The 24,157-nt window shown below is 40.9% G+C and overlaps 1 protein-coding gene across 1 annotated transcript; it reads left to right on the top strand.

Moving 5' to 3' along the window:
• Positions 1-189: 189 nt before the first annotated feature.
• smyd1a (SET and MYND domain containing 1a) lies at positions 190-23,977 on the top strand. The gene is given in 11 exon segments (XM_047569476.1): positions 190-476; positions 1,965-2,141; positions 3,613-3,826; positions 3,983-4,113; positions 4,279-4,317; positions 21,075-21,264; positions 21,338-21,430; positions 21,978-22,141; positions 23,352-23,520; positions 23,634-23,682; positions 23,685-23,977. Coding segments are annotated over 11 exon segments (1,455 nt in total). The 5' UTR covers positions 190-339; the 3' UTR covers positions 23,777-23,977.
• Positions 23,978-24,157: the final 180 nt, after the last annotated feature.

The raw sequence follows: 24,157 nt of genomic DNA, 5'->3' as shown, positions 1-24,157 counted from the left end.
GTTTCCTGTCATGTGCCTCTGACAGACAGTCACAGCTGCCCTGGACCAAAATACCGCAGGTCGAACTAACCCAAACAAGGGGATGACATCTGCATATTACCTCTTCACTAGCCACTCTCATCTCCCAGTGCTCACCCCTTTTCCTCTATGGGGAGGTGGTACAACCCCTAGAGGGGAACATTTATTTTTGGCTGTAGGAGGGGACAGGCAGAGGAGAAAGGGGCAAGTACTTACAAATACTATTGAGAACTTCATGAGAACTCTCCACTCCCTCTGCCCGTCCCACCTTTATCCACCTTCTTCCTTTCTGTGTCCTTTGTGTTTTGTTTGACCACTGCAATGACACTTGGGAACATGGAAAGTGCTGAGCTATTTGATGCTGGAGAGAAAGGTAGAGCCCTGAGGGCCACCAAAGAGCTCACCACCGGGGAAGTGGTCTTTGCTGAGCCCAGTTTTTCCGCTGTGGTCTTCGACAGGTATGGGGCTCCTCGTTGTTTTAAATTTTAGATAATAGGCAGGAAAATGTTGCAGATCTGAGTGACACTGTTCATGTCAGTATTCACTGTCAACCTTATCTGGGATGTGACCTCATTTCTAGATCTCCATCAGCACTGAGACGTTTGTCATGGTGTCATGTGAACTAGGCATGACATTTTTTAGATTTAGTTTACAAGGGCAAGAACGTGCTGCCAAAAGGATCTCGGCATAGTGCAATTATTAATAAAGTCCAACTATAGAAAGTCCTGTGACCTTATATCACATGAAAGTATGTTACAGCTGCCTAAAGTTTCTGCCACTTTGAGTAGAACAGTCATATGCAAAACTTTATTGTACATATGGCTTGTTTGCAGTTTGTTTCAATAAAATCCAAACACTGATGTCCCTTGTTTATATTGAGTCTAAGGACAGAAGGCAGATCTGTCCCTGTCTGAATTTTTCACATGACAGCTAAAGTCTTTTGATGGTTTTTAATATTATGAATGCAAAAGGGACATTAAAGGACAGAAGTTAAATGAAGTTATTACATCTGCCATGTCCGTGTGAGTCCTCAGTTAGCCTGGGTCCAAAATCTGAAAGTACACAAGAGTAAACACACAAAGGAGAAGCTGTGGTCATGGAGAGGTACATGGAAACAGATGTTGCTACTTTGTTTTCAGTCTTTACAATATATTAAGGTTTGCTTAACTAACTGCAACAAAGTCATAAAATCAGAAGTAGTTTTCAGAATGTTTAACTATGCCTTTAACCGAGAGAAAATGATTAATTGACTACTTAGTAATTGGGACCTAGACATCTTGTGATATTATTATGTAATAAGTCACTCAGATGCTCTGTATGTGTTGGTTTTGAGCAGCTCAAGGCTCGGCTGTCTTCCAACAATTACTACAAGCATTAAGATGTCTGTTCATTGTCCATTTAGACAGGCAGAGCACACCGAATAAACAGTTTACTTGAAGATGTTCCCTTACACAGTATAAACTTATGTTTGTTGTTCTCGTCCAAGCAGGATGTGGGCAAAAAAGTGACATGTGTTCCTGTTAGAAAATATGGATTAACTATAAGGATATTATGCAGAATTTTAAAGAATATAGAAGAAATTCAAAATTGATTAGATGGTATGGATTTTCTAAATAGAAATCCATTAGCCATTGTGTGTGTGAAAAATATAAAGAAATGTACAAAGAGGATTTTTTCAACTTTTTGATTTATTGTTACTTACATTTAACATATACAATGAATTAGATAAAATTATTTAAAGTTACATTCTAGTCTACAACATTGAGGTTGTGTTTTGTAATTTGTTTTAGTGTCATTTGTAAGCTTCTTGTTGATTTTTTCAACTGCATATATTTCTGCGAAACCACACCAGGCGAAAGAAGAATAGCTTTTACAAAAGTTGGATAGTGACATCATCCCATGAAACCTTCTTCAGTAGTTTTGATGTGGCCATGTTTGTATCTCAGTTTGGCCAACCAGGTGTGCCACAGCTGTTTCCGGCGCCAGGCCAATCTCCATCGTTGTGCTCAGTGTAAGTTTGCCCACTACTGTGACCGTACCTGCCAGACTGCATGCTGGGATGAACACAAGCAAGAGTGTGGAGCCATCAAGAAGACTGGCAAGGCACCAAGTGAGAGTATCCGGTAAGTAAGAGTTCATTCTATGATCTTCAGCGGAGGCTGCAAAAGACTAATGAAATTAATTGTTCGAACAAAACTAATTCTAAGTTCTTGACACTATTTTCCACACACATAAAACTGCAAAAAAAAAGCATCCTCTATATTCATTGCAATCTGACCATCAAATCTGGTATTTCTAGGTATAAGCGCAGATTACGATAGATAGATAGATAGATAGATAGATAGATAGATAGATAGATAGATAGATAGATAGATAGATAGATAGATAGATAGATAGATAGATAGATAGATAGATAGATAGATAGATAGATAGATAGATAGATAGATAGCAAACCTTGGCAACAAGGAAATGACAGAGTTAGTGAAAAGGACAACCAATAATGAAATGTCTAAGAACTAGTGATTGCCATGAAACTGGTACTTATTATTGAGAATGGAGAAATTATAATAGTCTCCATGATCCTCTGATATCCTGCTGTTTATTAAAATAAGTGCTGTCAACACACTAAAACACCAGAAATAGCCAAAATGTCTGTAATTTCCCAAATTGTGGGACAAATAAAGGTTTCCTAGTTCTAAACAGACCCAGTGTAATAGTTAGACTGCCGTGAATGTACAAAACACTTTTCCATTTTAGGATATAATTACTTTAATAATAATTGGTGCATGGTAATGCATGGTGCACTTTTCTATCTACTGATACTTAATTATACACCTAAAATAAATATAGCCACCACTCATGGTAACTAGCCCTTCTAGTGGAAACAGGATAACAACTGGATAACTACATGTATGGATATTGCTAAGGAGCTACACTGATCAGTCGCAAAAGTATGACCACCCACCTACACCAGACAACGCCACCACATAGCAATGACACTCCCTGATAGCAGCAGTCATCTCAGGCAGGATGCAGCCTGACACAGGCACACAAACAAAAATGGTTTCAGAATAACTCAAAAAACATGGAAAACAGGTGTTGACCTGGCCATATAAATCACCATATCCCAAACTGATCAAGTATCTGTGGGATGCACTGGAATGAGCCTGATCCACAGAGGCCTCTCCCCTCAACCCACAAGACCCAGAGGCCCCATTAACAACATTCTGTCGCCAGACACCACAGGACACCTTCAGAAAAGGAGTATTAGGAAGGTGGTCATAATGCCTGATCAAATGTATGAAATCTGTGTTTGTGAACTGGAAATTTGTCAGAATGTTATTTGCTCCATGCATTTACTTCTTGAATTGGATTTATTAAAAGAAAATACACATAAATGGTGATATTTATCTGATCTTGTTTTATTTTATCTTCCTTTTTACTTGTGGTTTTTAAGAATGTTACTTTTATGTGCAACTAAACTACTGTGTGTGGAAGTAATTTCCCTTGTGGATCATTAACTAAGTCTCAGTCTATGAATCAGGACTGAATCAATGGTGGCCTTGCTAACTGTCTCATATATCCCCTCCCCAGCTTGGCAGCTCGTGTGTTGTGGCGTATACACAAGGACACAGGCTTCGCATCAGACAGCCAGCTGGTCTCTGTGGACCAGCTGCAGGACCATGTGGCTGACCTGCCTGAAGAAGAACTCACAGAGCTCAAGAGTAATGTGGACAGCTTCATGGAATACTGGTCTTACGGAAAGAAGCAACACTCCACTGACTATATCTTACACATCTTTGGCACTGTTAGTATGGTTTGATGGTTTGACGGTTTTTATTCATAAGTACCTTAAATTCAACATTAAATATCAGCAAGGCAAGATACAAACCTTCACATTGTCTTGCTATGTCCATTGCTTCTCTCCTTGCACTGTCGCTTACCTCTATGTCTGTCTCTGCAGATCAAATGTAATGGATTTACGCTGAGTGACCAGAGAGGTCTGCAGGCTGTAGGTGTGGGACTTTTCCCCAATCTGTGTCTTGTCAACCATGACTGCTGGCCCAACTGCACTGCCATCCTCAACCATGGAAAGTAGGTATCTAAGCTACTGCTTTTATAAGTTGGAAATAACTGTTCTAGTCTAATTTAACACAGCTTTAGGCGGTAACACAAAGTTGATGGTGCACTTTTTTTTCTTTTTTTTTTTTTTAAACAAATACCATTGTGGCATATAAATGTTGTCACTTTGTTCTGCAGCCAGTCAGCTGTAAACTCTGCTCTCCATTCTCAAAGGAGGTATGTATTACAGATATTCACCCCTTGGCCTGTTCTGTTTCATGGCAGCTTTAATGGAAATAGTAGATCTAGACACACACAATACTGTCCATATGAAATATATTTGATAATTCCATTTAACAACTGTTATAGCAGTATGACCTACTTGAGGTAGTGATTGTCCTCTGACACCCGAAACTCTGACACATGGGTATGAGTTGCTTTGAGAGTTAGGAATGTTCACCTCCTTCATCAGATTGCATATTTTGAACAGAATTATTGGAGACAGATAGTTAATTAAAGCGAGAAATAGACAAATTAGTTACGTAGTTAGATTTGTGCCTGTCCCAGGTGAAAAATGACATCAGTCTGTATTTTGTAGAGCATTTCTGATAAATATAGCAGCATCATAACACAATATATGTGAAGTCTAGTGAAACTGCGTAATCAGATACATTTGCATTATACAGTCCTATTTTTATCTCTGAGTCTAGGCATACGCTTTGGTTTATGACCTATGAACCACTTTCCTGCTTTATTCAGTATCAAAACAGTGTTGCATTTAGTACTGACAGTACTAAGCCACGATACCACTGTAACATAAACGCTGGTGTGAATACATTAAGTTTTTTAGAGTGTAGTAGGCTATTGATGTTGATGATCAACAAAGCAGTGTGTTGTAAATTGTCAGCGCTATGCTATAGCGGTAATGAGGTAGGCGTTCAATTTCCACAGAAAGTTTTTATTTATATGATTTATTTATAATCAGATTTAAACCACATAGAGTCATTTACTACAGTCGAACAGGATTGTGCGTGGAAAATCAAGTCCCATACAAGTATAAACCAATTGAAGACACACTCCATTCCATATTATTGTCCACTAGTCGAGCACTGTCATTGAAGCCTTGAGTGATAAACCGTTTTTTGAATCGAGTGTCAAAGCTTCAATTAGTGATGCTCCTGACACCTGAGGCTCCGACACCATCTCATGAAGCGATTGTATCGAAGCAGTGTGCTGGTACTTCAATCACGTGACAAGTGACGTTTGAAGCAGTTCAAATGCTTCGAACCACCAGAGGCCTGTATCACAAAGCAGGATTACGGACTTAGTGAGGTAACTTCAGAGTTAACCCTCGGTTTCCGGTATCACCAAGCTGGATTCATTCTTACCAGGATTTATCTGAATCTGATGAAAGGCTCCAACCACCGGCCAATCGGCTGTTCGAGAAAGAATGGCGTGCCCTTTCATTGAAGTCCCGATTAAGATTGGAGCCCAAATCATGAGAAGAGCATTATGGCGTGAACACATCTTCCAGGAGATAACCACACAAAAGAGTATATTTTTGTCATTTGTATCTGCTAAGCTCAAACACAGCTCAAAATCAGGATAATTTCATTCAGGCTAACAACTTGATGTATTGATATGATGTAATTGTAGCGTCAGCTACCAGCTTATTGTATCCCATGTAACATTATGGAATTAAGAAATTATGTTATTATATTTGTGCTTGGTTTTTATCTGCTCCCACGTTCTTTTTACTCCAGAGGGGTTACATATGGGGAAATGAGACGAATTGTCATACACACGATGCATCTGTGCAGCACAGTGACTGGGATTCATGGCTGCGTTAACTGTAAACTAACTGAGCCATTGATGTGTAATTTACGCATTTATGCAATCTGCAATCATTTGCCATGCCATCTGGCGTCTCTTCAGTGTTGCCACGGTGTTCGACTTTTCGGTGAGATTTACTTTTTGTTCTTCATATTTGAGGAGAATCAGTCTTTGCTCCTTGCAGGAGAAGTTCAATTCAGTTTTATTTATATAGCGCCAATAACAATACAAATCGTCTCAAGACGCTTCACAAAAACCAGCCTGCAACCTCCAGAGCAAGCCTGAGGGCAACGGTGGCAAGGAAAAACTCCCTTTTAACAGGAAGAAACCTTGAGCAGAACCCAGCTCATATGGAGGGACCCATCTGCCGAAGGCCAGCCGGTTAGAAACAGAGAAGATAGAGAGAAAAGAAGAGCAGGAGAAACAAGATAAACAAACTTCTGTCATACATACATACATCAAGTGGAAGGAAACACGTAGGGTCTAGTAATATAACACATAGCTGATGATCTGTGACAGTTTGTGAGTATAACAGGAATTATGGGCAGGTTGGTGAATTGTTCATCTTGGTAGGAGTGCACAACTGGAGGAGGCCATGATGACTGGGACAGATGTAGTTTATGGAGCTCCACAGGTCTGATACACAGCTCTCCAGACCATGAAGACTGGGCTGGTTGATGAGGCCACGGCAGCAGATGTAGCTTAGAACTCCACAGGTCAGATATTCAGCACTCCAGCCCAGAGACCCTCACAAGATGATGGAGGGGGAGGGGAGCGGAGGGGAGAGAGTAAGACACAATGGTTAGTAAATTATAAGAGATAGAAAATAAAATGATAAGATATAAGAGGACAGGAGCCAGAGAAGAAAGAGGAGAGGACATGTCCTCAGTGCATCGTCCCCCTGCAGCCTAGGCCTATAGCAGCATAACTAAGGGATGGTTAAGTCCAGCCCTAGCTATAAGCTTTGTCAAAAAGGAAAGTCTTAAGCCTGACCTTAAACGTAGAGACTGTGTCTGCCTCCCGAACCCAAACTGGGAGCTGGTTCCATAGGAGAGGAGCCTGATAGCTGAAGGCTCTACCTCCCATTCTACTTTTAGAAACACTAGGAACCAAAAGCAGGCCTGCACTTAGAGATCGTAGTGATCTGTTGGGACAGTATGGTACTATGAGGTCTTTCATATATGATGGAGCTAGGCCTTTCGGGGCCTTGTATGTAAGGAGGAGGATTTTAAATTCAAATCTAGATATTAAAGGGAGCCAATGAAGAGAAGCTAATACTGGAGTAATATGATCTCTCTTGCTAATTCCTGTCAGTGCTCTTGCTGCAGCGTTTTGAATCAATTGGAGGCTTTTTAAAGAGCTACTTGGACAGCCAGACAGTAACGAGTTACAATAATCCAGCCTGGAAGACACAAATGCATGAACTAGTTTTTCCGCATCACTCTGAGAAAGGATGCTCCTAATTTTGATGATATTACGAAGGTGAAAGAAAGCAGTCCTGGTCACCTGCTTTATGTGAGAATTAAAGGACATATCCTGGTCAAATATAACACCAAGGGTTTTCACAGTAGTACTGGAGGCCAAGGTAATGCCATCCAACAAAAGCAGGTGATTAGATAATGAATCTCTGACATGTTTAGAGCCAAATACGATAACTTTTTAAGTTTTAAAGTAGAAAATTACAGGTCATCCAAGCCTTTATGTCTTTAAGGCATGCTTGGAGTTTAACCAGCAGATTAGTTTCATCTGGTTTGATGGATAAATATAGCTGGGTATCATCTGCGTAGCAATGGAAGTTTATGCTGTGCTTTCTAATAATATTGCCTAAGGGAAGCATGTATAATGTGAATAATATTGGTCCTAGCACAGAACCCTGAGGAACTCCATAGCTTACTTTGGTATATATAGAAGAGTTGTTGTTTACATGGACAAACTGGAATCTGTCTGACAGATATGATTTAAACCAGTCTAGTGCAGTTCCTGTAATTTTGATCACATTTTCAAGTCTCTGTAGTAGTATATTGTGATCAATAGTGTCAAATGCAGCACTGAGATCTAGCAGGACAAGTATAGAGACAAGTCCATTATCTGAAACCATGAGAAGATCATTGGTAACTTTAACCAGAGCTGTTTCTGTGCTATGATGAGCTCTAAAACCTGACTGAAACTCTTCAAACAAACCATTCCTGTTTAAATGATCAAGCAACTGATCGACAACAACCCTTTCCAAAACTTTAGAGATAAAAAGAAGGTTGGAAATTGGCCTATAGTTGGCTAAAACATCTGGGTCAAGAGTGGGTTTTTTAAGTAATGGTTTAATTACAGCAGTTTTAAAAGAAAGGGGCACATATCCTGTTAATAAAGATAAGTTTATCTGATTTAATATGGAGGTATTAATTAATGGATAAACCTCCTTGAGCAACTTAGTTGGGATGGGGTCTAGAAGACAAGTTGATGGTTTAGATGCTGTAATAACTGAAGTGAGCTCAGGAAGATCAATTAGGGAGAAAGAATCCAAATATTGACTAGGTCCTACAGAGGTTTACAATGCCACTGTACTTACATCTTTGACTGATGGAAGGGTGCTATGAATTTTATCTCTAATGCCAACAATTTTATCAGTGAAGAAGCTCATGAAATCATTACTGCTGAGGTCTGAAGGAATAGATGGCTCAACAGAGCTGTGACTCTTTGTCAGCCTGGCTACAGTGCTGAAAAGAAATCTGGGGTTGAGAAGTATGCTGTCCTTTTTACTGGCGGATCAGCGCTCATGATTGTGATTGGTCTACTGCCTTGGAACCTGCCCTTTATACGTGCGCATCACCAATTCACAATGAGACAAACCTGGGTTGAGTTACCGAGTTGATAACCAGCGTCGTGATACTGCGTATCCAGATTGCCATTGTTGTGGATGAGTTCAAACGTCACACGTCACACTACTTTGAAACAATTGCCAGAGGGTGTCAGAGGACATATACTATACCTACTATACCTATTTTTAGACTCCTTTTAGGTTCGGAAATCACATGTTTTATGATGTATGAACCACTTTACTGCTGCATTCAGTATAAAAACACTGTCGCTGGTTTGGTTGTCTCGGCTCTTTGGCAGAGGTGAGATGAGTCTTCTCAGAAAATAATGACTGAGTCGATAGAGATTTGGTTTGACAGTACAAATATTCTATAATACAAATAAACAATTACTAAGAGCAAACAAACATAGTTGTTGTAAGTGTATGAATTGGCACAGTTTCACATATCAAAGAGATTCAACATGCATGTTTGGGGGTTGTGGTACATCGTACATCGTACATCGTCATGTGTTAATGGAGTAAGTGTTCGATTCCCAGAGATAGCTGATATTTATTTTTATTTGTTATATGTATATGATTTATTTATCATATTTAAACCACACATTCATGTTGTGTAGTCAAGCAGAATGTAGAAAATTCCCTCTGGGAAATTTTGAAAGGGCCACAGGGGACTACTGCCAACTCTGTCAACATGGGAATTACCACACTTAGCCCTACATTTAGCACAGTTAGTTTACCGTTAGCACAGTTAGTTTACAGTTAGCACAGTTAACCTACATTTAACACAGTTAATCCACATTTAGCACAGTTAGCTTACAGTTAGCTTACGATTAGCACATGTAGCATACATTTAACATAGTTAGCACAGCTAACCCACATTTAGCAGTTGACCCACATGTAGCACAGTCAGCACACTTAACCCACATTTAGCACAGTTAGCCTACATTTAGCACAGTTAGCACACTTAACCCACATTTTGCGCAGTTAGCATACAGTTTGCAGTTAGCTTACGGTTTGCAGTTAGCCTGTGTTAGACAGTAATGCGCGCGCATGTGTTTGTGTGTGTGCGTCCTACAACTCTTTGTGTATTTGTAACTGTAATAACATAAACTTACTTGTGTTTTTGTGTGTGTGCATCCTACAACTCTTTGTGTGTGTGTATCTGTAAATGTAATAACATAAAATTACCTGTGTGTTTGTGTATATGTGTGTGTGAGTGAGGAGGGTGCGCATACACATGCGCATGTGTGTAACTGTAATCACAAATTTACCTGTGTTGTGTGCGTAGGGGGAGGAGTGTGTGTTGGTGTGTGTTGTTGTAACATAACTATATCAGACTGATTAACGAACTGGTCTCAGCCGTGGCTCTGGTCTGAAGTGTCAGGGGTTGCCATGGCAGCTCGACGTGGTTGTCAATGACAACAGAAGCGCGCTGCCCCCGGACAGAGGGAAAGGGCTGATTTTCTCCCTCTTCGCTGGTCTCACACTTGGGCTTACTGTGACAAAATGGTAGCTCTATCAGAAAAACACGCAGACCGTGGGCATTGTAAGACCTTCCTGAAGATATGTTTTTTTGTCTTTCTAGAGTAAATATTTTGGAGACATGTAGGACTTTAAAACAGGGGTCCCTTGTGCTTCTCACAAAATCTTTGTATTACAGTCAACAGAAAACAGACAGGGACGTGACCGCGAACAGAGGCTCGCAGTTTAAATTCTGTACGTCTAGCTGCTTTGCCAAGCACATTGTGAGAGACAGAACAAGTTTGTCTACAACTGTGGAAAAAATCTTGTGTGTAGTGTAAATTGTGGCCGGGACGAGTGTGGAAAGAGAAGTTTCAAGCAATTTCAGACATCTGCCTTCACTCTAAAGGCATATTCACACCAGGCTCGTTTAGTCCACTTGAAATGTTTTTTTTTCTCTGGTGTCAACCCTTCAGGTAGGTGTGAATACAAATAAGAGGACCAAACAAGTGAACCGAGCACCTCTGAAGCTGGGACTCGGTTCACTTGTTTGGACTGCACTAGAATCCTTAACGAACCCTGGTACATTTTCTTTCAAACATTTCGACGTCTAATAAAAGTTGAAACGACGTCTAAACGTACACGCCGCAAGGAGGTCTAAAACTAATGCTAAAATGCAAATTGAAACGACGTCACGTTGCAACCTTGACATATTTTGAACTGTTGTAAACAACTTCTCAACGTCAAGCTGTAACTTAGACGTCTTCTACACGCACATTATTCACCTTCTAAAAATTATCCAGTGTAAATATATATATATATATTACTGCAAAGAATGATGTTTTAGTTTTAGCGAGACTCTTTCAAAATAAAAGCCCGAATTCAACGTCCGCCACAATACAACACAAGAAACAGCAACATGAACCCAAACTAGTGAATGAAATGAAAACAATATATTTATAGAAATATTAGCTCATAAATGACTTCATTTACACTCCCACCAAATCATTACTGATTTTCATCACATCATGGGATGAAAAGCACAAATGATTTCTAAACAAATATGATCTTCAATATTTAATGCTTGAGTCTATAAAAATGCCCATAAACTCTTCATACTGTAAAGGATATGGTCGTGGAGTGAGGGTGACGATTAAACAGTCTCTAGGAGCAGATGGATATGTTTCATCCATCTGAAACGTATCCAGAATCTTTATCTCTTCTGGATACGCTTGTCTCTGTAAGTCTCTTATGATGATGCAGCGTGCATCTTCTCGCTCTTGTACAGTGCTGTGGTCTGTTGACTTATCACTTCTGACACGTTGAATGAGATGAGCGACAGCCCTTAATGCCTTTGACCATGAAAAAAACCTTGACAAGCAGTCTGAGAGACTCAACATTTCCAGGGTCTGTGTGTTTAGAGTCTGAATCCTTTTGACTTCAGGATCTCCAATCTGTATTTCTGCGCTAACATCTGCAGCTGGAGGTATCTCTTTCTCCCATAGGAACCAAGGTCCTGTGAACCAACTTGATGTGAAAATCTCACTTGCGCTTGAGCCCCTAGATGCGAGGTCTGCAGGGTTGTCATTGGCTTAGACATATCTCCATTGCGGAGGAGATGAGCTGAGATGTATGTTCTGTATCCGATTTGACACAAAGGTGTAAAAACGACGTGCCTCATTGTTGATATATCCCTACACCACTTGAGAATCAGTCCAGAAATATTCAACGACATCTGTTAAACCAAGCTCCTCTTTCAGGGTGTTGCTTGCTGTGACTGACACAACAGCAGCTCCCAATTCTAGCCTAGGGATTTTCGTGATCTTGATTGGAGCTGCTCTGGACTTTCCCGTAACCAGAATACAGGGAACACTTCCATCTCATTAACCTGTCTCAAATATGAACACTGGTCATAACCACATGTGCTCGCATCAGAGAAATCGTGAAGTTCCTTTCTTACAATATGTCCAAAACCAGGGGGCACATAGTAACGTGGTAGGATGATTTTCTCCACATTTACAAGATCATTTTTGCAGCGCTCCCACACTGGTTGCAGTTCACTGGAAAGGGGATCATCCCAGCTTGTGCCATGTCTACACACTTCTTGAAGCACCCTTTTTCCATTGAGCAGAAAAGGGGCAAAAACCCCAGGGAAGCAACCGTAGACAGTATGACGCGTCTCGTTACTGGCTGGTCTTTTAGGCAGATACCAAATCTGAAGGTGTCTGATTCAATGTGCCAATGGATTCCCAAGGCTCTCTCTAAAGTCACATCCTTAAAGACCAGGTCCAGAGCCTTCATTTCAGCAGCACGCTCAGATGGAGGTATAGTGTGCAGCACAGATCTGTCATTACACATAAACTTGTGCAGTCTCAGTCCACCCATAGCACAGAGCTTCTGCGCCTCCTGTGCAAGTTGAATAGCATCATGCACATATTCTACACTCGTAACACCATCATCGACATAAAAGTCTTTCATGATGAACTGGGACCCAAGGGGCAACTGATCCTCATTGTCTTTAGCAAGCTGTTTTAGTCTGTAGTTAGCACATCCTGGCGATGACGCAGCACCAAAGAGGTGCACTTTCATTCGAAATTCCGGTGGCTCTGCATTAAAATCACCCTCTTTCCACCATAGGAGACGTAGATAGTCTCTGTCAGCTTCATACACATAGAACTGATGAAACATCTTCTCAATGTCACACATCAATGCAACTTGGTGCTGTCTGAATCTGAGAAGCACACCATTCAGATTATTTAGCAGGTCTGGACCTGACAGAAGATGGTCATTTAGGCTAGTTCCCTTGCACTTGGCCGAGCAATCGAAAACCACGTTCTTTGGAGTGGTAGACTCCGTGGTGGGGGATATACCATTTATCTCCATGAACTTCTTCTGCCTCACCCTTCTCAATGATTTCATTCATGAACTTCACATAGTGTTCTTTGTACTTATCATCCTTCACCAGCTTTCTTTTAAGGTGACTGAGCCGTACCATGGCTAGTTGCTTATTGTCAGGGAGATAGGGCCTATTTTTTAAAGGGGAGTGGCATCTCGTAATGTCCATGAATTAACACATCCAGGAATCGGATGTCATCTTGAGACACAGTCTTCCATCTTTGTTAGCGTCTTTAAAGTCAGACTCAAGAACCCTTATTGCCTCTGCTGGAGTCACTGGAGGAAGCTCTCTGACAGAAACTCTGTAGCACATATTGGTGATGTTTGGTGAATAATGGTGAGGCGACGAACAGCCTACAATACTCCACCCTAGATTTGTACAATCAGCATATAGTTCGCCATTTTCTCCCAGGATAACCTGCCCTGGTGTCGGTGCCCTTGAGCAATTATAGCTGGTCAGCAGACCGATTTCACACTCCAGCTGTGGTGGGATTTCATCTGCTATTTTGATGAGATGTTTCTAGTGTCGTGCCATGTCACAGGTAGGAATGTGTGTTCGATTCACTGGTATGCAGTCCTTGGTGTAAGCAGGAGATCAATGTGTATTGCAGAGCTGTGACCTCCCACTCTCAAACCTGACACTCTTTAACTATGCATTAATGCATCTGTTACCATCATTGTTGTTAGCTTCAGCCTTACAGGATGTGTCTTAGCTTCTGTTGCTAACTTCTAGGTCAATCAGTGCGTTTACATGCAGAGCTACGCTCAAAATTCGACTTTCTGACTACAATCCTTGCCCCAGATTAGATGCAGCGCAAGAAAATCAAATAACTGTTCTCCTCTTCCACACTAGGTGGCGATACGTGTCTTTTCACCGGGATAATACCACGTTAATATGGCCCGATTTCCGGTTGACCTATTACGTGATAAAATAAACAAGAGTCGTTCATGTGGCGGATCGGCATTTCAAACAACAACCAGACGGATAATGGTACATTTTTTAATCTCTTACGTAATGTTCGCGCTACTTCTGGTGCAGGTAAGATCTGCACTATCCGTCAGATGGTTCTTCTAGCGGCTCCGTTCCTCTTATTCTTCTATAACTGGCTTTCTTGGACGCTTTTGTTCCGGGGTCACATGCCAGCGCAGTGGTTGTGGACCATGCGCACACGCATTATCCGATTGAAAACTCTGATTCAATCGCATTATCTGGGTGTCTCAAATCGGATAATGAGAACTCCGATTTTAATCAGAGTAACTTTAAGTTCGTCTGTTATAGTCCGATTAAGGCAATAATTAGTTTTTTTCACGTGCATGTAAACGCACTGAATGAAGACTGTATCACTTTGAGTATCAAGCAGCGCATAAACAAGTCTTTCTGTACCTGGATTGCTGACAGGGGAAACCAACACTGGTACGATCATTGAAGTGGTGGTAGGTGGTTCCTCAATCTTCACACTGAGACAATGTGGTTGCTGTTTCCTCTGTCATCATGGAGGAGTGTAGGATGTCTTCCTTTACAGCTGTCACATGAACGTCTCTTGCGGCACTCCTTGACATTATGGCCTGTTCTCAGGCAGCCATAGCAAAGTTTCTTTTCTTTCACATATTTCTGTGGTTCGTCCAGAGCTTTCCTTTTGAACTCAGGACAGCAATGAAGATGATGTCTACTGTCTTGACAAAACATACATGGTGGCTTTAAATTTGTTTTTAACTGTAAAGTCTCTATAACTGTTTGTGTGTGATAAACACTGGATTTACACTTCTTTTCTTTCATTCAATTTTTTTCTGAGATAGCCTCTGATGAATGGAGAGCATGAAATGAAGTAATAGGATTACACGGAATCTCTGTTACAATGAAGAAGACAAACTCATGGAAGGTGGGAAATTCATGATCATCTCTCATGACTTGAGTGACCTTACGGTTCCACTGTGATGCTGCCCAGTCAGGTAGCTTTTGAACCAGTTTCTGGTTTTCTTCACAATCGTTCAAAATGTCCAGACCTTTGACATAAGGCATGGCTTCCTGACATGAGTGTAAGAAATAAGCAAATGTCCTGAGTCCCTCAGCGTCTCTTGGATGGATCTTCGGCCAGTTTGCCAGTTTTTCCCCTGAATGCTCTCTGTATAACAAAAGGTTGACCGTACCATTGGCTGAGACGGTTCCATGCATCTTTATAGGCTTCTTTGTCATCTCTATAAAATATACCATCAAGTGTCTTTTAGGTTGGACCTGCTACATATTTTTTCAAATAGTGCAATTTGTCAGCTGAAGCAATGTTCTTCCATTCAATAAACTGGATAGGGTCACCAATAAACACAGATGGTTCTGGCACTGGAAGCCTATTCAGAGCTATACTATCTTGGACTGCTCGAGCCAAATCACTAACATCTGTCTGTGCAGGTGATGCTGCAACTGTGACGTTAGTGGGCTGCTAGATGAGGTTTGAAGACAGAGGTTGTTCAGGATACACATGCTCTTGTTCCTGTACACTCCTCTGACAAGCTGAATAAACACTTGTTTCTTGACTTACTTCTTGAACATAGGTTGCAAATCTAGCTTGTGCAGCTCTTATGTTCTTTTTGAGCTTCAAGTTCTCTCCTCTGTTGTTCCTCTAGGACTTGAATCTTTTCCTTTTGTTTCTCCTTCTCCAATAACACTTCATACTCTGCCTCCTTTGCTGCTAAATCTGCTGCAGCATCTGCTCTTTATGCTGCTATGATAGTGTCGACTGGAACATTTACTGGAGAGATGACTTGAAGGTGAAGCTGTAGACCCATAGATGGAGCAAGCATAATCTCTGTTAAGAAGCTCATAAGTCGTTGCCCTTCTGCGTCACCGCCAAATTCTCCATCAATGCCTGATATTCTTTCAAAAGCAATTTTAACAATGTCCCTTGTTACTGCCTCACAAGCATCAATACAACGTCTCGTCTGACTAGATGGAGAGAGGTGAGCTCTGATTTCCGCATACATGTTTAAAACATTATTCTTTGCTTCTTCTAGTGTGTCTATAAGAGCTGCAATGTCACTCTCAGGAATGTTTGCCTTTAGCTGCTCTCGCACCTTACGTGCCTGGGTCTTCCATTGTTCATAAAGGTGAGTCAGCCTTTTCTCCGTTTTGTGAGCCTCCTCTTCATGAAATGTTATAATTATCCATTATCTGTTTGGAGTCTCTGTCACCTGGAGGTAAATTTGCTGATGCTTCCATGTTGAGCAGGTGCCACAATTCTTGAACATCACGTCAAGTCCCTCTGTAGTTGTCCTTAGTCAGCGGTGTGGTGGGACCGATGAGGTGAAGCTCTTACTGTAGCATTCCCGGCAAAACGATGGTCATACTTTCAAACTGATGGTTCATATTGCTTTATTTTTGGTAAACCATATTCAATAATGAAGACACCGTAAGAGCTATGTAAAGAGGAATAAAACAAAAATACAATTACCTTTTCTTATAGTGATACTTATCTTAACCTTATCATAACCTTAAGGGAATTACCCCAATTAAATTATGGAATTTTAACGATATAAATACAGTTTTAATCCTATTAAAGCTAACCAACATGTTGCATTAAAAGAATGAATGGAACAGAGCAATGAATTAACTAGCTTTAGCTCCCGTAACCTAAACAACATACATCAAACGATCAACTGCACCTTAAATTTGACACATTAAATAAAAATTAAATATTAAATAACATAAAATACTGCGGACAAACCTTGTACCATTTTCAGCCAGGTGCTAATGAAACACTCTTTAATTTGGTCCTACACTTTTAACATTAGATGTTCCTTTTTTTTTTTTTTTTTTACTGACGGCACAGTCTGGATGTTTTAGTTTTAGCGAGACGCTTTCAAAATAAAAGCCCGAATTCAACGTCCGTCACAATACAACACAAAAAACGGCAACATGAACCCAAACTAATGAATGAAATGAAAACAATATATTTATAGAAATATTAGCTCATACTAAAGGTCATTTACAATCCATTGTTCTTTCCCAGTCTCCTGCTTCTCCACCCCTTCCCCACATGACGCATCCTTATATCATCTTGTTTTCTAGTTATAAAATAAATCAATAAACAACAAATCAACAATCCCACTGACAGAAGGACCACACATACCATACCCCTCCGTATACAGGATATATACATTTCCAATAACATGCCATTTTCGTATATATGTTCCCCTGCATTAACTGCTTACAGGCAGGGGTGAAGTAGTGGCTGGCAGCATTAAGAAGAGTGGAGAAAATTAGGAAAAATAGGAGCGGGCTAGAGTAGCATTCTATAAGGATCCAATTAGATTTGTGAAGTCACTTTTTGGTAAAGAGAAGAATAGCAGCCTGATGGTGCCAAAGTATGAACTTGAAGAGTACTTGGTAGAGGTACACAAAGGAAAGGTTTAGGAAGATGGCACTCCCTTCTGATATTCCACCAATTGGAGAAATAGGTACTCAGTGTGATGATAGCCCACCGAGGTGGAAAGAGGATCAGGAGGTAGTGAGCCACGCAAGAGCCTCCTCAGAACTGGGACCTAATGTGGTTCCATATCGGCTGTATAAAAGTGCCCCAGATGTATTGAGATTTCTTTGGAAATTGATGAAGGTAGTATGGAAGAAACAGTTTATTCCCAAGGCATGGCATAGAGCAGGGGGGATTTTCATTCCCTGTTGTGGTCCAAGATAGAAAGGAAAGTGTACTTTGTGGAATTAAGTGTCTCTGGGAAGACAGAGTTGAGGAGGCGAATGAGCACAAGAGAGATAGTATCGGAAGTTGAGCAGCGAGGCTGGAGCGCCCGGGTGCACCCAGTGTAGGTTGGCTGGCGTGGTTTTGTTGCAAAATCCACCATTGCGCTCCTGTACAAGTTGGCCATTTGGGGGAAAGAACAGAGGGTCTCTGTAAACAATATGTCCCTGGCAGCGGAACGAGCGAGTGAGTGGCTCTGGCTAAGAAGGAAACACGCTAACTTCAGAGCATGCTAAAAGAAAAGCTAGCTGTGTAGAGGGAGGTGACTCCGGGAGCTGGAGCTCACTGTTAAGGCTTCTTAAGGTGTCGTGGGCCTAACTTAACGAAACATCGGTGAAGGGAGGTGCCCACTTGAAAACCCCAATGATGTGCTGCACACTGCCTACTGTTGTTGGCTAGGCTTCTTAGCTGTCGTTTTCTTGTGTGTTATTTCTGATCTTGGCAGAGGGAAGGGATGCTGATTGAAGTATAGTTGCATGTCCCATAATTTCTTACCTACTGCTGGTGGCTAGGCTAATTAGCTGGTGTTTTCTAGTGTTTTACTTCCGTGGCTAGGCTAATTAGGGGGGTCTGGTAGTGTTTTATTTCTGATCATAACAGAAGGAGCGGTGTTGGTTGAAGTGTAGTTACATGTCCCGCCACCTCTCATTACCTCCTGCCGTGGACTAGGCTATGTAGTTGGTGTCTATTTGTATCTTATTTCTGATACAGGCAGAAGGAAGAGATGTTTTGTTGAAGTGTAGTCGCATGTACCATCATTTCTTACATACTGCTGGTGGCAAGGCTAAGTAGCTGGTGTTTTCTAGTGTTTTACTTCCGTGGCTAGGCTAATTAGCTGGTGTTTTCGAGTGTTTTACTTCCATGGCTAAGCTACTTAGCTGGTGTCTGGTAATGTTCTATTTCTGATCCTAGCAGAAGGGAGCGGTGTTGGTTGAAGTGTAGTCACATGTCCCACCACCTTTCATTACCTCCTGCTGTGGACTAGGCTATGTAGCTGGTGTCTGGTTGTATCTTATTTCTGATATAGACAGAAGGAAGAGATGTTTGGTTGAAGTGTGTGCATGTCCCATCATTTCTTATGTACTGCTGGTGGCAAAGCTAAGTAGTTGGTGTTTTCTAGTGTTTTACTTCTGTGGCAAGGCTAATTAACTGGTGTTTTATAGTGTTTTACTTCTGTGGCTAGGCTACTTAGCTGGTGTCTGGCAGTGTTTTATTTCTGATCCTAGCAGAAGGGAGTGGTGTTGGTTGAAGTGTAGTCACATGTACCACCACCTCTCATTACCTCCTGCTGTGGACTAGGCTATGTAGTCGGTGTCTGGTTGTATCTTATTTCTGGTATTGGCTGAAGGGAGAGATGTTTGGTTGAAGGCACCTTAGTCTGTCTGTTGTGTCCTTGGGCAAGACACTTAACCCACCTTGCCTCCAGGTGTGTGTTCCCTGGTGTATGATTGTGAGTGATGTTGGTGGTGGTTGGAGGCTGTAGGCACAAACCGGCAGCCATGTTTCCATTCATCAACAGGGTGTGACTGTGTGACTGAATGAATAATGCATATGATACAACTGTAAGCGCTTTGAGCATCTGGAAAAGTGCAGTATAAATCCAATGCATTATTATTAAGTGTAGTCGCATGTCCCATCATCTCTATTGCTCGCTAGGCTAGTTGGTAGCTGACCGCTGGTCTGCTGGTCAGTTAGACTGGGCTACAGTTTTGCCTCAGATCATGGCACAAGGGATCGTAACATCTCGTCCTGTGTATTAATGAATATTACGAGGAGCCAGAAGTTGCTTAGTTTGGCTTGATTGCCTTACTTAACTCAGTAGTGTGAGTAGTAAGGTGTGCTTTGACAGCCGTAGCTATGGTATCCTATATTGTTTTGATGCTCTGGTTTTCGCCTCTTTGGTTCACAGGAGTTCATTTTTTTGTGAACTCTTCAAATGTGATCCGAATATCCTCAGAGTCCAAGCTCGATGAGATACTGTAGGATCATGTTACGAATAGCCTAATAGGTGACCTGTCAGTGGGATATTAAGCAATGAATGGACATCTTGTTCTCAGTGTTGATATGTTGAAGCAGGAAAAATGGGAAAGAGGAGGGATATGAGCAACTTTGTCAAGGACTAAATTGTGATGGCCAGATGATTCGATCAGATCATCTCGTAAACTGCAGCTCCTGTGGTGTGTTCCTAGTCTATGGTGGTAAGTATCTAACAAAAGTGGTCCAAAGATGAAAAGAAGTAAATTGGTGACAGGGTCATGGGTAGCATGCATGAACAACCCCAAGAGACAAGCTTTGTTGGATCAAATTTCTGAAAACCTCTGCGGTGGTTCTGATAGAAAACTGTTAAATCATCGAATCACAGTTTGTTTTGCATACTCACTAACTGGTCAGGGTTGCCCGCGTTGACCTCTGTCCATTGCCAAAAGCACCCACTATTGGTGTTTCTTTTACATCATGTGCGTGTGTGTCACTTACAAGGGGAACACATGGCACCTAGATCCACTACTAGAAGGCAAGCTGACAGGAAGTACCATCTACTGACCCCCCTTGCAAATGATAGGACTTAAAGGACCATGCTGCTAACTTATTGGTGCCAGACAGCACCACCTTCCGACTTCTAGTGGAGTCCATGCCTCAACAGGTCATTGCTGTTTTGGCAGCAAAAGGGGGACTAACACATTATTATGATAATGCTGTCACTGATCTGTGTGTAAAAGTACGAAAAGTAGAGTCAAGGTGCTCATTGCATCCCTAGAGGTCTTCTGGGTGCTTTGGCTTACCTAATGGAATATTTACGGTCATCTGTGCTTGCCCTAACATCAAAAAGGAAAGTTTTAAGCCTAACCTCTCAAACTGGGAGCTGGTTCCATAGGATAGAAGCCTGGTAGCTCAGGGGTCTAGTTCTTATTCTACTTTTGTAAGACACGTGTAAGTCTGTATTATGAGGACAAGCTGTTCTGGTTTGAGTGAATCAGGAGTATTATACAGTATGTATGGAGACAGATTTTAAATTTGTTTGTGTTTGTGGTCTTGCTGCAGCATGTAGGCATTTTAACGTATGTGTGTGAAGCATAATGAAGAAATTGTGATCACGTATCTGATGAATAACACTCAAAAAGACTCAATAATGTAATGTTATGTAATGTAATGCAGTTCGCACACTTCCCATTCTTTGTGAATATACAAAGGTTTTCGTAATTATTTACGGTACAGAACAAGACCCCGTCTTTCCCTCCCTTTTCCCCTAGAATTGAGCTGAGGGCTCTGGGGAAAATCGCTGAAGGTGAGGAGCTAACCATCAGTTATGTGGACTACCTCAATGTTTCTGCTGACCGCAAAAAGAAGCTGAAAGAGCAATTCCACTTTGAGTGCTCCTGCAAACACTGCAGCCAGCACATCAATGATGACCTCATGACAGCTATCAGTGAGGGAAGCAAAGTAAGTAAGGAGACATACTTGACTTGATTCTTATCATTATTATTTTTACCTTGACTTTTTGTCTCTCTTTTAGCCCTCTGCTGATAAGGTAAAAGCAGTGACTGATTTCAGCAAAGAGAGTCTGGAGAAGATTGAGATGTCCCGTATTGATGGGAGTTTCCACGAGGTATCACACTCCTGTCAGCTTCAATTCATTTACTTTTCTCTTGTTGTCTTTCTGTATATTTGGTTTACCTCTAGTCAGGGATTTTGTAGGGGTACGAAACAAAATCTATTTATTTATTTATTGAAAACTTACAAAACAGGGAATTAAAGGGGGTGTAGTTGAGAGGCAGGGAAATCCAAAAACACAAATCCAAAAACAGGTAAGAACGTAAACAAAGATGTAAACTAAGGAACAAGAAAAAGCACAAGTCTAAAACGGGGTGACATCACAGAACAGAATAGAACAACGATAACATAGCAGACAACTCAACCACAGAGCAAAAGGCAGGACTATATATAGGCAAAAGGGTGATGAGACACAGATCAAATGAATGAGATTGGAACACACAAACAGAAACCAATCCAACAACCAAAGGGAGAAACCAAGGAAGAAGCTCAGAAAATAAAAAAAGGAAACTCAAGAAAAAAACAATAGGGTCACAGAAAATATTCAAAACTCAGAACCCTGACACTTCTGTCCAGCAAGTATCTTTTCTGCCATTTCTCAGGTGTTGAAGTTGTGCCGTGAGTGCCTGGAGAAGCAGGAAAATGTCCTGGCTGACACTCACCTGTATAAGCTGCGTGTGCTCAGTGTTATTAGTGAGGTCTTGTCATACATGCAATGCTTCTCTGAGGCTGCTGTCTACGCCCGCAGGATGGTGGAGGCATACACGTGAGTACTTTGTCATGTAGGAAGAGATAGTGAAGAAGTGTGATGGTTATTGTGAGTGCATCGGGATTTATGTATGGTTCCATATGTTTAATGCAAATATGGTATTGTAATAGATGTTTCATTTGAGGAAACAGAGACAAGTGAAGGTCTGATTAAATATGTCTTGCTAGTGAGCTGTTAAAAATAATCTATTAGTCGTTTTTTTCAGTAAAACCTACACTCAATAGCTCATAATGACAAAGTGAAAACATGTTTTTAATTGTTGTTTTTTAATTACTAACCAAAAATTAAAATATTTAGTATTAAAGATTTGGCTTCAAATTGTGGTCTGGTGCATCTGTTCTGTACCAGAGTCTAGAATCTGATTGGAGTCCTGCATTTGATATAATGCAGAAAACTGTTCTTGATGGTGCCACAGTTCACAATGTATATCAAGCCCTGAAGTGGAAGGAACTGTCTATAAATCTTGTGATAAAACTCTGGTAAGACATTCATCACAGTAAGGGTATCAGAACAATTTCTAAAGCTTTGAGTGTTCCCAGGAGCACAATAAACCATCTATATCTGACAGTGTGACCAAATTGAGTGACGGAACAAAATATCCTTGGGCAGGGAGTGACAAGAAGGTTCCATTTGTCAGTCAAATGAGCCTCAGAAGTCATCTGAAGAAAAAACAGCTCATTGGACAACCATGTCAGCATCCCTCCATCCATTAAGGCTTTCATGGTAGAGCAGACAGGCTGAAAGTGTGTAAAATACACTTGTCTTGAGTTAGTGAAATTACATTTAATGGACACTGAAGATCAGGGGAAAAACATTCTCTGAAAAAAAATCACCTGAACTGATGATACAAGATACACAAACAGAACTCCTAACATCAGTGTTCACTCGGCCAGAATATTTGTGGAGAAAATTCTTATTGTGTCTAACAGAGCTTGCGAGGATTTTCAAGGAAGAATGGAATTTGTAAAGCTTGTGTGGACCTACCCATTAGGACTTAAATCTTAAGACGTAATGCTTTTGTGAATCAGTTTATATTTCAAATAAATAAAAAGAAAAGAAAAAAAGAAGAAGAAATAAACGTGTATAAAATACCTCTTTTATAATTTAAAATTAAGTATATAATAAAAATAAAGGGGTCAGAAGATACTTTAAAGCTACTGTTTGAATAATTATACGGCGGTCTCTTTAACCCCAACCTCTTGAACAGGAAGTTATACCACCCCAGTAATGCCCTACTAGGAATGGCCATCATGAGGGCAGGTGTCACCCACTGGCATGCTGGGCAGATTGAAGTTGGGCATGGATTCATCTGCAAAGCTTATGGCATTCTCATGGTCACCCATGGACCCAACCACTCCATTACCAGAGACCTAGAGGTATCTGATACAGTACACTATCATTTTTAGGATAATAACTACATGTTGAATTGCATAGCAACAGAGATTTGTGCCATTTTGTAAGCAGTAATGTCCTTCCATTATGTTTTCAGTTCATGCGTATGCAGACTGAAATGGAACTGAAGCTGTTGAAGATGAAAGAGTGTACCACACCATGAGGAGCAGTGTTCTGATGCACCAGTCCATGGCCATCTCTGCTGATGAAAACACCAAAGGCCTATTCTGCAAGCAGTAATAACCTTCACTACTGATGCTTCTTTAAGTGACACACCCTGCTAATTCCATGATGCGTGTCCACTTTCTGTTTTATGATACACACTCTGCATATGCAGATGGAACACATGTACATGTTGCTCAGTATGTAAGATAAAATGGAAGACACAACTTGTGTTATGTGTTTGCTTACACCCTAATATCAATAAAAATGAAACCTTGACATATAGTACATTACTAATATTTTTGTAGTATTAAAATTAATTTACCATTTGTTTATATTGTCTGCAAAGAGTATATCCCTTCGACCGTGTAATTATCAAACAATAGGACAATGTCCTAACTTGTGAAATGTTCAAAATTATTATATCTCACCATCATCTATTGCTGCTTATGTTCTAGA

This window comes from Mugil cephalus, chromosome 19 (genome assembly GCF_022458985.1).
Source record: "Mugil cephalus isolate CIBA_MC_2020 chromosome 19, CIBA_Mcephalus_1.1, whole genome shotgun sequence".
NCBI lineage: Eukaryota > Metazoa > Chordata > Actinopteri > Mugiliformes > Mugilidae > Mugil > Mugil cephalus.
Note: the sequence above shows the minus strand (reverse complement) of the source record. Positions and strands in the feature narration are given on the sequence as shown.